The 14,422-nt window shown below is 48.4% G+C and overlaps 1 protein-coding gene across 1 annotated transcript; it reads left to right on the top strand.

Annotated features, from left to right (window-relative positions):
• Positions 1–44: 44 nt before the first annotated feature.
• LOC132585899 (NTPase KAP family P-loop domain-containing protein 1-like) lies at positions 45–11,784 on the top strand. Its single transcript, XM_060257776.1, has 4 exons — positions 45–102; positions 2,553–2,693; positions 9,609–11,206; positions 11,740–11,784. The coding sequence occupies exons 1-4, from the start codon at positions 45–47 to the stop codon at positions 11,782–11,784; spliced, it is 1,842 nt and encodes a 613-aa protein (XP_060113759.1).
• The last annotated feature ends 2,638 nt before the right edge of the window (positions 11,785–14,422 follow it).

Below are 14,422 nucleotides of genomic sequence, written 5' to 3'. Positions count from 1 at the left end.
GAGTCCGGCAGTCGGAGAACTTGGCTTACCTTTATGCCACCAGAATGAGTAAGGAAAAGTTCCGTCTAGTCAAGGTGAAAACTGAAGGTGAAGAAGATGCAGGTATGTAAAATAATTACAGAATTGACTATTCTGTACATTGTGGCGTGGCTGCCCACGTGCAACCTGGATATTTCCTTGAAACAGCCTACATAGCAGCTCTAGACAGCCTCAGCCTCTGTGCCCTGTTGTTGGCTGTCCTGAGGAACTGGCTGGCCATTGTGTGAGGCAGGATGATGGACTAGATGGAGCCCCCCTGGTCTGACCCAGCAGGGCTCTTCAGATGTTCTTCTCAGGGGAAGGGCTCAACCTCCCTGCCCTGTTGTTGGCCCTCCAGAGGAACTGGGTGGCCACTGTGTGAAACAGGAGGCTGGACTAGATGGACCCTCCCTGGTCTGATCCAGCAGGGCTCTTCTGATGTTCTTCTCAGGGGAAGGCCTCGACCTCCCTGCCCTGTTGTTGGCCCTCCAGAGGAACTGGCTGGCCACTGTGTGAGACAGGAGGCTGCACTACATGGACCTTCACTGGTCTGATCCAGCAGGGCTCTTCTGATGTTCTTCTCAGGGGAAGGCCTCAGCCTCTCTGCCCTGTTGTTGGCCCTCCAGAGGAACTGGTTGGCCACTGTGTGAGACAGGAGGCTGGACTAGATGGACCCTCCCTGGTCTAATCCAGCAGGGCTCTTCTGATGTTCTTCTCAGGGGAAGGTCTCGACCTCCCTGCCCTGTTGTTGGCCCTCCAGAGGAACTGGCTGGCCACTGTGTGAGACAGGAGGCTGGACTAGATGGACCCTCACTGGTCTGATCCAGCAGGGCTCTTCTGATGTTCTTCTCAGGGGACGGCCTCGGCCTCTCTGCCCTGTTGCTGGCCCTCCAGAGGAACTGGGTGGCTCCTGTGTGAGAAAGGAGGCTGGACTAGATGGACCCTCGCTGGTCTGACCCAGCAGGGCTCTTCTGATGCTCTTCTCAGGGGACGGCCTCGGCCTCTCTGCCCTGTTGTTGGCCCTCTAGAGGAACTGGTTGGCTGCTGTGTGAGACGGGATACTGGACTAGATGGACTCTCACTGGTCTGATCCAGCAGGGCTCTTTTGATGTTCTTCTCAGGGGAAGGACTCAGCCTCTGTGTCCTGCTGTTGGCCCTCCAGAGGAACTGGCTGGCCACTGTGTGAGACAGGAGTCTGGACTAGATGGACCCTCACTGGTCTGATCCAGCAGGGCTCTTCTGATGTTCTTCTCAGGGGAAGGCCTCGGCCTCTCTGCCCTGTTGTTGGCCCTCCAGAGGAACTGGTTGGCCACTGTGTGAGACAGGAGGCTGGACTAGATGGACCCTCCCTGGTCTAATCCAGCAGGGTTCTTCTGATGTTCTTCTCAGGGGAAGGCCTCAACCTCCCTGCCCTGTTGTTGGCCCTCCAGAGGAACTGGCTGGCCACTGTGTGAGACAGGAGGCTGGACTAGATGGACCCTCACTGGTCTGATCCAGCAGGGCTCTTCTGATGCTCTTCTCAGGGGACGGCCTCGGCCTCTCTGCCCTGTTGTTGGCCCTCTAGAGGAACTAGCTGGCCACTGTGTGAGACGGGATGCTGGACTAGATGGACTCTCACTGGTCTGATCCAGCAGGGCTCTTCTGATGTTCTTCTCAGGGGACGGCCTTGGCCTCTCTGCCCTGTTGCTGGCCCTCCAGAGGAACTGGGTGGCTCCTGTGTGAGAAAGGAGGCTGGACTAGATGGACCCTCGCTGGTCTGACCCAGCAGGGCTCTTCTGATGCTCTTCTCAGGGGACGGCCTCGGCCTCTCTGCCCTGTTGTTGGCCCTCTAGAGGAACTAGCTGGCCACTGTGTGAGACGGGATGCTGGACTAGATGGACTCTCACTGGTCTGATCCAGCAGGGCTCTTCTGGTGTTCTTATGAAAGCCTCGGCCTCTCTGCCCAGTTGTTGGCCCTCCAGAGGAACTGGCTGGCCACTGTGTGAGACAGGAGTCTGGACTAGATGGACCCTCACTGGTCTGATCCAGCAGGGCTCTTCTGATGTTCTTCTCAGGGGAAGGCCTCAGCCTCTCTGCCCTGTTGCTGGCCCTCCAGAGGAACTGGCTAGCCACTGTATGAAACAGGAGGCTGGACTAGATGGACCCTCACTGGTCTGATGCAGCAGGGCTCTTCTGGTGTTCTTATGAAGGCCTCGGCCTCTCTGCCCAGTTGTTGGCTCTCCAGAGAAACTGGTTGGCCACTGTGTGAGACAGGAGGCTGGACTAGATGGACCCTCACTGGTCTGATCCAGCAGGGCTTCTCTTATATTCTCTAGCAAGGGGCATTTGGAGTTGAGAAAATGGTGCCAGAAGGAATCCCAGTCAGATCCCTATCCTATCAAGAAGTTATGCAGCAGTAAAAAGTTTCACAGGAGAACCAGTCATGGATCTTCCATTGTCTTCTCCAGTTTTACCCCCTCCTACTTTCTCTTATCCTCAGTGCTGCTTTTCTTCTCATCTTTAACATTCTGTTTTCTTCTGTTTTTTCTTTTTAGCTACAAAAGACGAAGAAACCAATGAAGTCATTTATTGTGAAGCCTTAGCAGAAATGCTACATCACGTTACCCTACCTGTGACAGTGGGATTTTTTGCCCCATGGGGGCGGAAGAAGAGAAACCTCTTAGACATAATCCAAGGTAAGCAAAACCGCTCATTATGATAATTATCCAACGATGCTGGGGGAACATCTTGATTCTGTTTCACATTTAGGTTTTGAACAATGTAGGTAGGTATGCTCCCGCTATTGTAGACCTTGCAACACAATCTGGTTTATTCTTGCAAGAAACTAATCCCAGAAGTTAATGTAGTTTAATTTGTTTATTTTATTTTATTTAGTAAATTTCTATTTCGCCCGTTCCCCGTAGGGCTCAGGGCGGAATACAGCATATAATAAAACAATAAAATACAATAAAAACATTTTATAAACAGACATCTCAACAGCACTCAAATCACTATGACATCACATATTGCCCAGCCTAGCCATCTCACATCATGGTATCTCATAGGGATGGCAGTTTTTATTCCAGTTCCTAGCACAGGTGACAGTGCTGGCTGGGGAGGCCAACCAGATCAAGAAGAGACGCCCACAGCCTCAGCTAAAAGCCTGGCGGAACAGTTACAGGCCCTACGGAAGGCTAATAAGCCAGGTAGGGCCCGGATCTCTGTAGGGAGCTGATTCCACCAGGTTGGGGCCAGGACTGAAAAAGCCCTGGCCCTAGTTGAGGCAAGGCAGGTGGCTCTTGGGCCGGGGATGGTCAACAGATGTTGGGAGGCCGAACGTAACGACCTCCTGGGCATATATGAAAAGAGACGGTCCCACAGGTATGCTGGTCCCAGGCCGCGTTAAGGCTTTAAATGTTAGCACTAGAACCTTGAAGTGGATCCGGTATTCGATGGGCAGCCAGTGCAGACTGCGGAGCGCCGGCCGAATGCCCACCCATAAAGGTGGTGCAGTCAGCAGGTGAGCTGCCGCATTCTGCACCCGCTGCAGTTTCTAGATCAGTCTCAAGGGTAAGCCAACGTAGAGCGAGTTACAGTAGTCTAGTCTGGAAGTGACCGTTGCATAGATCACTGTAGCCAGGTCCTGGGGGGATAGATATGGTGCTAGTTGCCTGATCTGCCGAAGATAATAGAAGGCAGACCTGGCAACCATTGTGATCTGGGTCCATGGAAAGGGAGGCATCCAAGGTCACTCCCAAGCTCCTTTCCAAAGCTGGGAGCTCGATGTCCATATCCACCCCACCCTGACTCTGGTACAGGACCTCCGTCTTAGCTGGATTCAGCTTCAGCCGGCTCTGTTGTAACCTCTCAGTCATGGCTACCAATGTCTTGGACAACTGGTCAGGGACTGCGACTGACTGGCCACTCATCAACAGATAGAGCTGGGTGTCATCAGCGTACTGGTGGCAACCCAGCCCAAAACCTCGGGCAATCTGGGCAAGGGGGCGCATATAGATGTTAAATAATATTGGTGAGAGAATGGCTCCCTGTGGCACTCCACATATATGTGGATGCCGCAAGAAAGTCTGCTCACCAAGCACCATCCTTTGTCCCCATCCCCGGAGAAAGGAGGAAAACCATTGTAAGGCCATCCCCGAACTTTGGCGACGGCGAGGCGGTAGGTCATAAGGTTATAATTCATAGTGTCAAATGCTGCTGACAGATCGAGAAGTATCAGCGGCACTGACCCACCTTGATCCAGGTGCTGTCTTAAGTCATCTGTGAGAGCGACCAGGACAGTCTCCGTCCCATGGCCCGGGTGAAAGCCGAACTGGAATGGGTTCAAGGCAGATGTCTCATCCAAGAAAACCTGTAACTACTTCGCCACCGCTTTCTCAACTACCTTACCCAGAAACGGTAAATTTGAAACTGGTCGGTAGTTGGCCAAGAACCCAAGGTCTTATGATGGTTTTTTTCCAAAAGCGGACGAACCACTGCCTACTTCAGTTTCTCTGGGAAGGTCCCTGTTGAAAGGGACAAGTTGACAATATCACCCAGAGAATCCCTGATACCATCCCGACTGGCTTTCACCATCCAGGATGGACAGGAATCTAGGGGGCAAGTGGTAGGCTGCACTGCAGAAAGGATCCTGTTCACATCCTCCGGTAAGAGCCCGCTGAAGCATTCCAATATACGACCAGAAGACGGCCAAGGAGAGCCGGTTTGGTGTAGTGGTTAAGTGTGTGGACTCTTATCTGGGAGAACCGGGTTTGATTCCCCACTCCTCCACTTGCACCTGCTAGCATGGCCTTGGGTCAGCCATAACTCTGGCAGAGGTTGTCCTTGAAAGGGCAGCTGCTGTGAGAGCCCTCTCCAGCCCCACCCACCTCACAGGGTGTCTGTTGTGGGGGAGGAAGGTAAAGGAGATTGTGAGCCGCTCTGAGACTCTTCGGAGTGGAGGGCGGGATATGAATCCAATATCTTCATCTTCTATCTTCTTCTTCCAGCTCACATACTGTATCAATCGTGGTGGGTAGGTCCTAGTGGAGAGTCAGGATTTTATCTGCGGAATATGTCGCATAAGCCTCAAAGCCAATATCCAATTCTCTACCTTTTTGATTGCCTCACGTCAAGACTGTTATTGACCGAATTATTCTAAAAAGTTGGGCTGGGCATGACTTCGCAGGCTCTATGGAGGCCACATAGAACTCTTTCTCAGTGGACTTCATAGCCCCTTCATAGACCTTCATAAACGTTCTATAAGAGGTTCTTGACTCTTTGTCACGACCACGTCACCGCACTCACTCTAGCCGTCTAAGTTGCCATTTCAGCCTCAGCAGCTCCATGGTATACCAAGGGGCAGCTTTGGTGCGACAACGAAGAGGGCACCAGGTAGCAATGTCATTGATGGCAGTGGAGAACTGGGAGTACCAGTCCTCCACTAACTCATTCAATGACCCGCCAAGGGGCAACAGATCCCGCAGGGCCTCCTGAAACCGCTCACCGCCTAAACAGGAGGGAAGTTTCAGGTCTAACCAGGCTTTCAGGGCATAATGATCTGACCATGGAACTGGCTCCGCCATCACCAGATCTGGTAATATACCTGCCCCAAAGATCAAACCCGCGTGCGACCGGCCTGACGCGTAGGAGCCGATATAAATTGGCTGAGTCCTAGTGTCTCCATGGACGACACCAGGTCCTGTGCCTGCTGAGATGCTGCGTCATCAACATGGATGTTGAAATCTCCCAGAACTAATAGCCTGGGGAAGTCCAATGCCCAGGAGGACACAGCATCCAGAGGGGCAGGCAGACTTTCTGGGGTGCAGTAGGCAGTCGGTACACCACCCAGATTGCCAATCTCTCCTCAGCTTCCCATACTAGGCCGACACACTCAATGCTGGCAATGTTTGGGGCAGCAAGCACCCTGAAAGAAAAAGAATCCCAGACAAACACAGCAACTCGCCCCCGCCCCGCCCATTTGCCTGAGACTGGTGGAGGATGGAGAACCCGGGCGGGGCAAGCTGGTTCAAGGCAACAGTGTCACCTTCCCACACCCAGGTCTCCGTCATACCAGTTTGGTGTAGTGGTTAAATGTGTGGACTCTTATCTGGTTTGATTCCCCACTCCACCACTTGCACCTGCTAGCATGGCCCTGGGTCAGCCATAGCTCTGGCAGCGGTTGTCCTTGAAAGGGCAGCTACTGTGAGAGCCCTCTCCAGCCCCACCCACCTCACAGGGCGTTTGTTGTGGGGGAGGAAGGTAGAGGAGATTGTGAGCCGCTCTGAGACTCTTCAGAGTGGAGGGCGGGATATAAATCCAATATCTTCATCTACCTCACAGGGTGTCTGTTGTGGGGGGAGAAGATAAAGGAGATTATAAGCCGCTCTGAGACTCTTCGGAGTGGAGGGCGGGATATAAATCCAATATCTTCATCTACCTCACAGGGGGTCTGTTGTGGGGGAGGAAGGGAAAGGAGATTGTGAGCTGCTCTGAGACTCTTCGGAGTGGAGGGCAGGATATAAATCCAATATCTTCATCTACCTCACAGGGTGTCTGTTGTGGGGGAGGAAGGGAAAGGAGATTGTGAGCCACTCTGAGACTCTTCGGAGTGGATGGCAGGATATAAATCCAATATCTTCATCTACCTCACAGGGTGTCTGTTGTGGGGGAGGAAGGAAAGGAGATTATGAGCTGCTCTGAGACTCTTCGGAGTGGAGGGCGGGATATAAATCCAATATCTTCATCTACCTCACAGGGTGTCTGTTGTGGGGGAGGAAGGGAAAGGAGATTGTGAGCCGCTCTGAGACTCTTCGGAGTGGAGGGCAGGATATAAATCCAATATCTTCATCTACCTCACAGGGTGTCTGTTGTGGGGGAGGAAGGGAAAGGAGATTGTGAGCCGCTCTGAGACTCTTCGGAGTGGAGGGCAGGATATAAATCCAATATCTTCATCTACCTCACAGGGTGTCTGTTGTGGGGGAGGAAGGAAAGGAGATTATGAGCTGCTCTGAGACTCTTCGGAGTGGAGGGCGGGATATAAATCCAATATCTTCATCTACCTCACAGGGGGTCTGTTGTGGGGGAGGAAGGGAAAGGAGATTGTGAGCCCCTCTGAGACTCTTCGGAGTGGAGGGCGGGATATAAATCCAATATCTTCATCTTCTTCTTCATAAATGCCAGATCCACCTGCTGCTCCACGAGAAAACCTTGCAGAGTAGCGATCTTATTATTGATGGACCTGGCATTAATCAACACCAGTGTCGGAGATGGGATCTTCCTAGCCCCACAACCAATATGCCTCGGGATGGGACATAGGTGGGAAAGGGTCCGAGCATTTCCATATCTCTGGCCCCTTAATGTAAGTTAATTGTTTGTGAGCCGCCCTGAGCCTGCTTTGGCAGGGAGGGCGGGATATAAATCTAATCAGGGCTTTTTTTGTAGAAAAAGCCCATCAGGAACTCATTTGCATATTAGGCCACACACCTCTGGTGCCAAGCCAGCTGGAACTGTTTTCCTGTGCGTTCCTGCTCAAAAAAAGCCCTGAATCGAATAAATCAAATCAAATACTTTAGGATGCAAAGCAATTTTCCAAAATGCCAAAACTCTATCAATCCAAGTCCAAAGGTAAGAAAACTATTCCTCATCCATCCCAGCGATGAACAGTCGACCTGAGGTTTTTCATAGAATCATAGAGTTGGAAGGGACTTCTAGGGTCATCTAGTCGAACCCCCTGCACAATGCAGGAAACTCACAAACACCTCCCCCTAAATTCTTAGGATATTCATTGCTGTCAGATGGCCATCTAGCCTCTGTTGAAAAACCTCCAGGGAAGGAGAACCCACCAACTCCCAAGGAAGTTCTGGTCCTACCTTCCGGGGCCACAGAAAACAATTCGACACCATCCTCTAGATCAGGGGTGGCCAACAGTAGCTCTCCAGATGTTTTTTGTCTTCAACTCCCATCAGCTCCAGCCATTGGCCATGCAAAAAATATCTGGAGAGCTATCGTTGGCCACCCCTGCTCTAGATGACAGCCCTTCAAGTACTTGAAGATGGTGATCTCATCACCTCTCAGCCGCCTCCTCTCCAGGCAAAACATACCTAGGTCTTTCAACATTTTTTCATAGGACTTGGTCTCCAGACCCCTCACCATCTTTGTCGCCCTCCTCTGGACCCATTCCAGCTTGTCTATATCCTTCTTAAAATGTGGTGCCCAAAACTTAACACAATACTCCAGGTGAGGTCTTAGCAGAGCAGAGTAAAGCAATACCATCACATCACTTCTGTTGATACAGCCCAAAACTGCGTTCGCCTTTTTAGCCACCGCATCACACTGTTGACTCATTGCTTCACCCATTGGCTTCTTCCCGGTCAGGATAGGAGAATATTAATACACAGAAGTCACTAATTCATACCATCCCATATCACTACCGGCAACAATCTTTACTTAGGTGGATTCTCTGGCATTATACCCCATTGAAGTCCCTGATCTTCCCAGGCTCCACCCCCAGGTATTTCTCGACTTAGAGCTGGCAGGCCTAATGGGAGACCACCAAGGAAGCCCAGGGTAGCTATGCAAAAACAGGCAGGGCAAACCACCTCTCTTCATCTCCTGCCTTGAAATGCCTAAAAAACTTGCCATAAATGGGATGCGGCTCCACAGAACTTCCCACCAGCATCAAGATTGCTTTAGAGCAGGGGTGTCAAACATGCTGTTTGGGGGCCGAATCAGGCCCCTGGAGGGCTCCTATCAGGCCCCTGAGCAACTGGCTGTCATCTGCTTCCTTCTCCCTATATCTTGCGTCCAGCTCCACAGAATCGTGCTTTGCAGGGGAAGACTGACCCCTGCAACAGATGAATAGTGAAACAAACAGAAACACGGCTTGGGGGGCCCAAGTCATCTCACCAAAGGTGGGTGATACCAATCTGCGGCAATGAAAAATCTTGCCAGACCGGTTGTAAGTGGGAAATCCTGTGAAGGAGAGGAAGAAATTCAAAGGATATATGGAGAAAGAGTGGAACGTAAAAAGACATCGGACAATTTTTTAGTATTAATTAAAAGTATTATGTTTTGATAGATTAGTGGTACCTTTAGAATTAAATGCAAATTTATAACTTCGGGGAAGTCAATATTGGAGGGAGGGGGGTGAAATATCATATGGTTTAGTTTAAGAAAAAGATAATTAAACATTGTAACCATGTGTTATTAATAAATTGTTAAAACGTAAGTGGGAAATCCTGTGAACCCTTCTGACTGTATTGTTAAAAGGTTGGATAATCCACTGTGTTATGCAGGAAAAGATTGGCAGGTCATGTGTTGGGGGTCATAACCCATGTTCCCTCTAAGCTGAAGAGTCTTGTGAGCAAAAATTCTGCCTTGTGGGCTACTGGCATTAAAGTTGTGAGCTGCTGAATAAATTTTCGTGCTCTGGGGCCATTTTTCTTGAGCTGAGATGAACATGTGTGTGCCGGAAGCTAAAAATCTGTGAGCTAGCTCATGCCAACCCAGTCTAGTGGGAACACTGGTCATAACGTCCCAGCCCATTTTATGGCCTACAGCCGCCGCATCATATTCCTTGGGTTTGAATCTGTATGCCTTCCTTTCTGTTGCAGGCGCCATGACCAGAAGAAGTAAAGAAAAAAAGGACGGGAAAGGTGGTGGAGGAAATGTGATTTCTCTGATTTCCTTCATCTGGCGCGTCATTTTTTATCGCCCCGTCTTCAGTCCAGCATCATCCGAAAGAGTCCGATACATCTTCATCAGCTTCGATGCCTGGGAGTTCGTTGGCTGTGACCGTACCTGGGCCGGTCTGGTTACGACGCTGCTTGATGAAACTGAAAATAAAAATAAAATTCTCTTCAGTTTTATTAGGGCCTTTGGCGGGGAACCCTCTGATGAGAACGCAACAGTGGAAAAGAGAAAGAAATGGGTTTTTAAAGACTTGAATAAGATCTTCTTTGGGTTGTGGGGTCTCTTATGTGTTATTGTTTTAAAATGGTATATTGGGCTGCTGAAGGGTCACGATGAGTTATGGGAGTGGATGGGATACGTAACTACAGGAGCGATAGCTGCCGTCTCTGGTCTTCCTTTCCTGGCGGTAGCCAAGAATTTAGTTTTCACAATGAAAAAGAAGTTTCAGGCCAACATGAAGAGAAAGGACCTCAGTGCGCAGTTGGGCTTCATGCGCTCGGTGAAAGAAGAGGTCAAAACCACCATCAACTTCCTCCACTTCATGGCACTCAAGGAGGATAGAAATATCCGGGTGGTCTTAAAGATCACCAACCTAGATTTATGCACCCCAGACAAGGTGGTGGAAGTCCTGGACGCCATCAGCATTCTTCTTTGTGACCAAGAAGCTCCGTTTATCCTCATCCTGGCTGCCGACCCAAGTATCCTTGTGGAATGCATTCAGCAGTCCACTAATACCTGTAGCAACGGCTACTTGTACTTGGACCGCATCGTTTCCTTGCACTTTTCTGTGCCGCAGATGAGTCCGAGGACCAAGTCACAGTTACTCGACGGGATTCTGAAAAACCTGTTGGCGGGTCCCACTACAAATCCTGGGGGAAAAGTTTCTGCAGGAAGCAGTAAGAAGAACACAGTTAGTATGATAACAAGTGAAACAACTAAGCGTGTCCGTCGGTACCTATGCAATGGGGATTTTGACGCCTACTTCCCGGGGAATTCTGTCCAGATGAGGCGGGTTGTGAACACCGTGCTGACCATGTGGACCATGACCCAAATGGGATTTCGACCCAGAGGAGGACACAAAACGAATGAAAAAAGTGAGAGCGAAACAATCGAACAGATGATCGATTGGGTTGTCCTTGCCAACTTTTGGCCTTGCCGTTTGAGCTGGATTTTTCAATGCGTGGAAGACAATGAGCAGTATAGACTTGAGGAAATCCAGAGAATGGAGGTCAGTGGGAAGAATGCAGGAGGGCATCCACTGGGGAAAATATCTGAAGAGAGTGACAACAGAAGATTACTGGACCTTTATGAGGCCAATGCTCAGGAACTGGACAGGATGAAGTATAGCGTCAGTAAGCTTTTGGAACTTGATGGAGACCCTGACCTTTTCCGAATCTTACTGCAGAGGAGCCATTTTACAGTCGGGCGGGCCAGATATTTCTCTGACTTTCTCATCAATTTGGACTTCTCCTTAAAACGGCATTTCGAATTGCTACGTGGCCTCAGCATGATCGACGTGGCAAACAGAAACCTCGGGGAGGGACGGTGGCTCAGTGGTAGAGCATCTGCTGGGGAAGCGGAAGGTCCCAGGGCAAGTCCCTGGCATGTCCAAAAAAAGGTTTCAGGCAAATAGGTGTGAAAAACCTCCGCTGGAGACCCTGTAGAGCCGCTGCCAGTCTGAGAAGACAATACTGACTTTGATGGACCAAAGGTCTGATTCAGTATAAGGCAGCTTCATATGTTCAACCATGATGGGTCTTCACTCACCGACAAATGCTGATGTGTGTGTGGATAAGGGGAAGGAAAACGCTTTGCTTACTCGTGATGTTGGTCCAGGTCTTGGAACGACAACATTCAGGAGTACAATAACAAAAATGGACTCCTGTGTTAAAACAGTGCACAGCTATATAAAACACAGGAAAACACGCTTCTCGTCCAAATTCAGTATCTTATATCACAGTGAGCAAGAGACTTTAGCGTCTTTCTAAGAGTTTTATTGCCTTCCAGAGTTTTTTGTCTTATTAAATAATTCCTTGAGCGCTCCGTTTGAAGGCCTTTTGTACAGTGGACTTGTTTAATGAGATGTGGATTGAGTAGCTTCCCAGTACTTTGCTACTGCTAGAGACACAAGATTTGAACGTTGTGTATTAATGGAGTAATTGCATATGACTTCATATTGACTGTTGTACAAAACATATAAAGTTCACTGTGATATAAGATACTGAATTGTATGAGGAGTGCATTTTCCTGTGTTTTATATAGCTGTGCACTACATTCAGGAGAATGCCGCGTTTTTTTGGCCTTCAACAATTATACCACACTCAGGATAGTGGAATGGGGAAAATGGTGATCTGTTATGGAGAGCAGAAGGAAATAAATAATTGTACAGAGAGTAAACAACCTGTTCTTAATGGACAGAAAAAGATAACCAAATGAATAATAAAATGCATAACAGAACCCGGAACAATACTGGCCCATTTTCCCCCTAATTAAATCCAAATCGACAAGGAGATTGACAACAGGCTGGCAAAGGCAAACCGTGCATTTGGCCGACTGCACAAAAGAGTGTGGAGCAACAAGCATCTGAAAAAAGGCACAAAGATCAATGTTTACAAAGCGGTTGTGATGACAACCCTCATCTACGTCTCCGAATCGTGGGTTTTATACCATCATCACCTGCGACTCCTTGAGCGCTTTCATCAGCGCTGCCTTTGCACCATCCTCAACATCCACTGGAATGACTTTGTGACCAACACTGAAGTCCTCAAGAGGACGGAGGTTACAAGCATTGAGGCACTGCTGTTGAAGACGCAGCTGCACTGGGCAGGGCATATTTCTAGGATGGAAAACCACCGCCTTCCCAAGATTGCTCTGTATGGCGAACTTTCCACCGGCCATCGAAATAGAGGGGCACCAAAGAAGAGGTACAAGGACTCCTTGAAGAAATCCCTTGGCACCTGTCACATCAACCATCACCAGTGGTCTGACCTAGCCTCAGATCGCAAAGCATGGAGGCACACCATCCACCAGGCTGTCTCTTCCTTTGAGAACGCACGCATAGCTGGACTTGAGGACAAAAGGAGATTGAGGAAGAATCGCACTGCTACAGCACCAACCCCAAAACAGACTTTTCCCTGCAGCCACTGTGGCTGGATCTGCCTGTCCCGCATTGGTCTTGTCAGCCACCAGCGAGCCTGCAGCAGACGTGGACTACTGCACCCTTCTTAAATCTTCATTCGCAAAGTCAAGCCGAGAGAGAGAGAGAGAGAAATCCAAATATTACAGATCATACCCAGCATTCAAACTCAGACAATGATAACTCGAAATTCACAGAGAAATGGTTTCCTTTTATTGAGTTCATTACAGCAAATGACATTCATCCACACAAACCAGAATATCTTGATCTTCTCTACTTATAAGTTTTTAATCTTTTCCTTCAGTTGTGTTTTTTTGTTTCTTTTCTATTTACTAACACTTTTTTATTTCTCTTTTTCTACCTTCCTTTTCTTTTACTGTGCTAGCTAGTCGTGGATCGCACCTAATTACAATTACCAGATAGTAAATTTTGGAATAACCTGTAATCGTTTGCATAGAGAATATTTAGGTAGTTAAGAATTCATAGCAATGCATAATTAATAGTTTAATGATAATATGGGTTCAATTAGATTAACTGTGTTTTTATACAGGAATTATTGTCTTAATCTTAATTTTGTTTTCATCTTGACCTCTCTCCTGGGATAGAAAATGGTCTACATATCTAGATACATCTTTATAACTTAAAATCCATACTCGATATTTTATTGTATGCATGTAAGTATTTACGCTTGTTTACAACCTGATTCCATAAATTTAATCCATTGTATATGAATATTGATATTTTGTATATTTTTTAAAAAATTCAATAAAAAATATAAAGAGAAATCCAAATATTGTGACCTAAGGGCTTTTTTCCCCTAGGGGAACACAGCAGAACAGATTTCCAGAACGTCTTAGTGGAAACAAAATTCTCAAAAAACGTTCAAAGGTGTGTTTCTCCTTCATTTCTCTCTTCTAGCACCTCTTTTTCCAGGAGAAAAAGCCCTGCCTACCTTAGCTTGCTATTTAGTCTTTGTGTAATGTACTGAGTGACGAGATGTGTCGAAGGCAACATATTTTATTAGCTGGTACATCACAGGAGAGCGAAATGCGGGCCGGGTCCCGCTAAATATACAAAAGCCCGGAACAACCCTCAGCGTGGCCAGGTCCAATCCTGGCCAGTTAAACTTCCCGCCACAAATCTTAATTGGCGGAGTAGTTTCGCGCGCTACATCCAGTGACCAGCGGACTTCCTCTGGTCACCTCTGTAGCATTTGCTGCGCAGTAACTTCCGGACTGGATTGCAAGACACAACACTTTACATATGTCAAAAAACCTTCATTAAGTTGTATGCTAATTTGCTGTTCTCCTAGTAGAGGCATCTGTCTCTATATATGAAATGTTAGCTTCCACTTCTATGTATCTGAAGAAGTCTGAGTGCATACAAAAGCTCATACCTTGAATAAACCTTTGTTGGTCTTAAAGGTGCCACTGGGCTGAACATTTGTTTTAACTGCTTCAGACCACCATGGCTGCCCACCTGGATCAATATTGGCACACGTGCATTCTCCCTGGTTTGCCTAATTGGTTCTGTTCTTCAAATCCCAAAATATATCCAGAGCATCTTAATCAAGAAAGCCAGTTTGGTGTAGTGGTTAAG

The sequence above is a fragment of the Heteronotia binoei genome, chromosome 17 (assembly GCF_032191835.1).
Source record: "Heteronotia binoei isolate CCM8104 ecotype False Entrance Well chromosome 17, APGP_CSIRO_Hbin_v1, whole genome shotgun sequence".
Lineage (NCBI taxonomy): Eukaryota > Metazoa > Chordata > Lepidosauria > Squamata > Gekkonidae > Heteronotia > Heteronotia binoei.
The sequence above is the reverse complement of the archived record's forward strand: the minus strand, read 5'-3'. Positions and strand labels throughout refer to the sequence as shown.

Coding starts and splice junctions, on each gene's coding strand:
- LOC132585899 (XM_060257776.1), top strand. CDS start 45: ATGAGTAAGGAAAAGTTCCGTCTAGTCAAGGTGAAAACTGAAGGTGAA. Junction 103..2,552: donor TGAAGGTGAAGAAGATGCAG/GTATGTAAAATA, acceptor TTTTCTTTTTAG/CTACAAAAGACGAAGAAACC. Junction 11,207..11,739: donor GCCTCAGCATGATCGACGTG/GCAAACAGAAAC, acceptor CTCCGTTTGAAG/GCCTTTTGTACAGTGGACTT.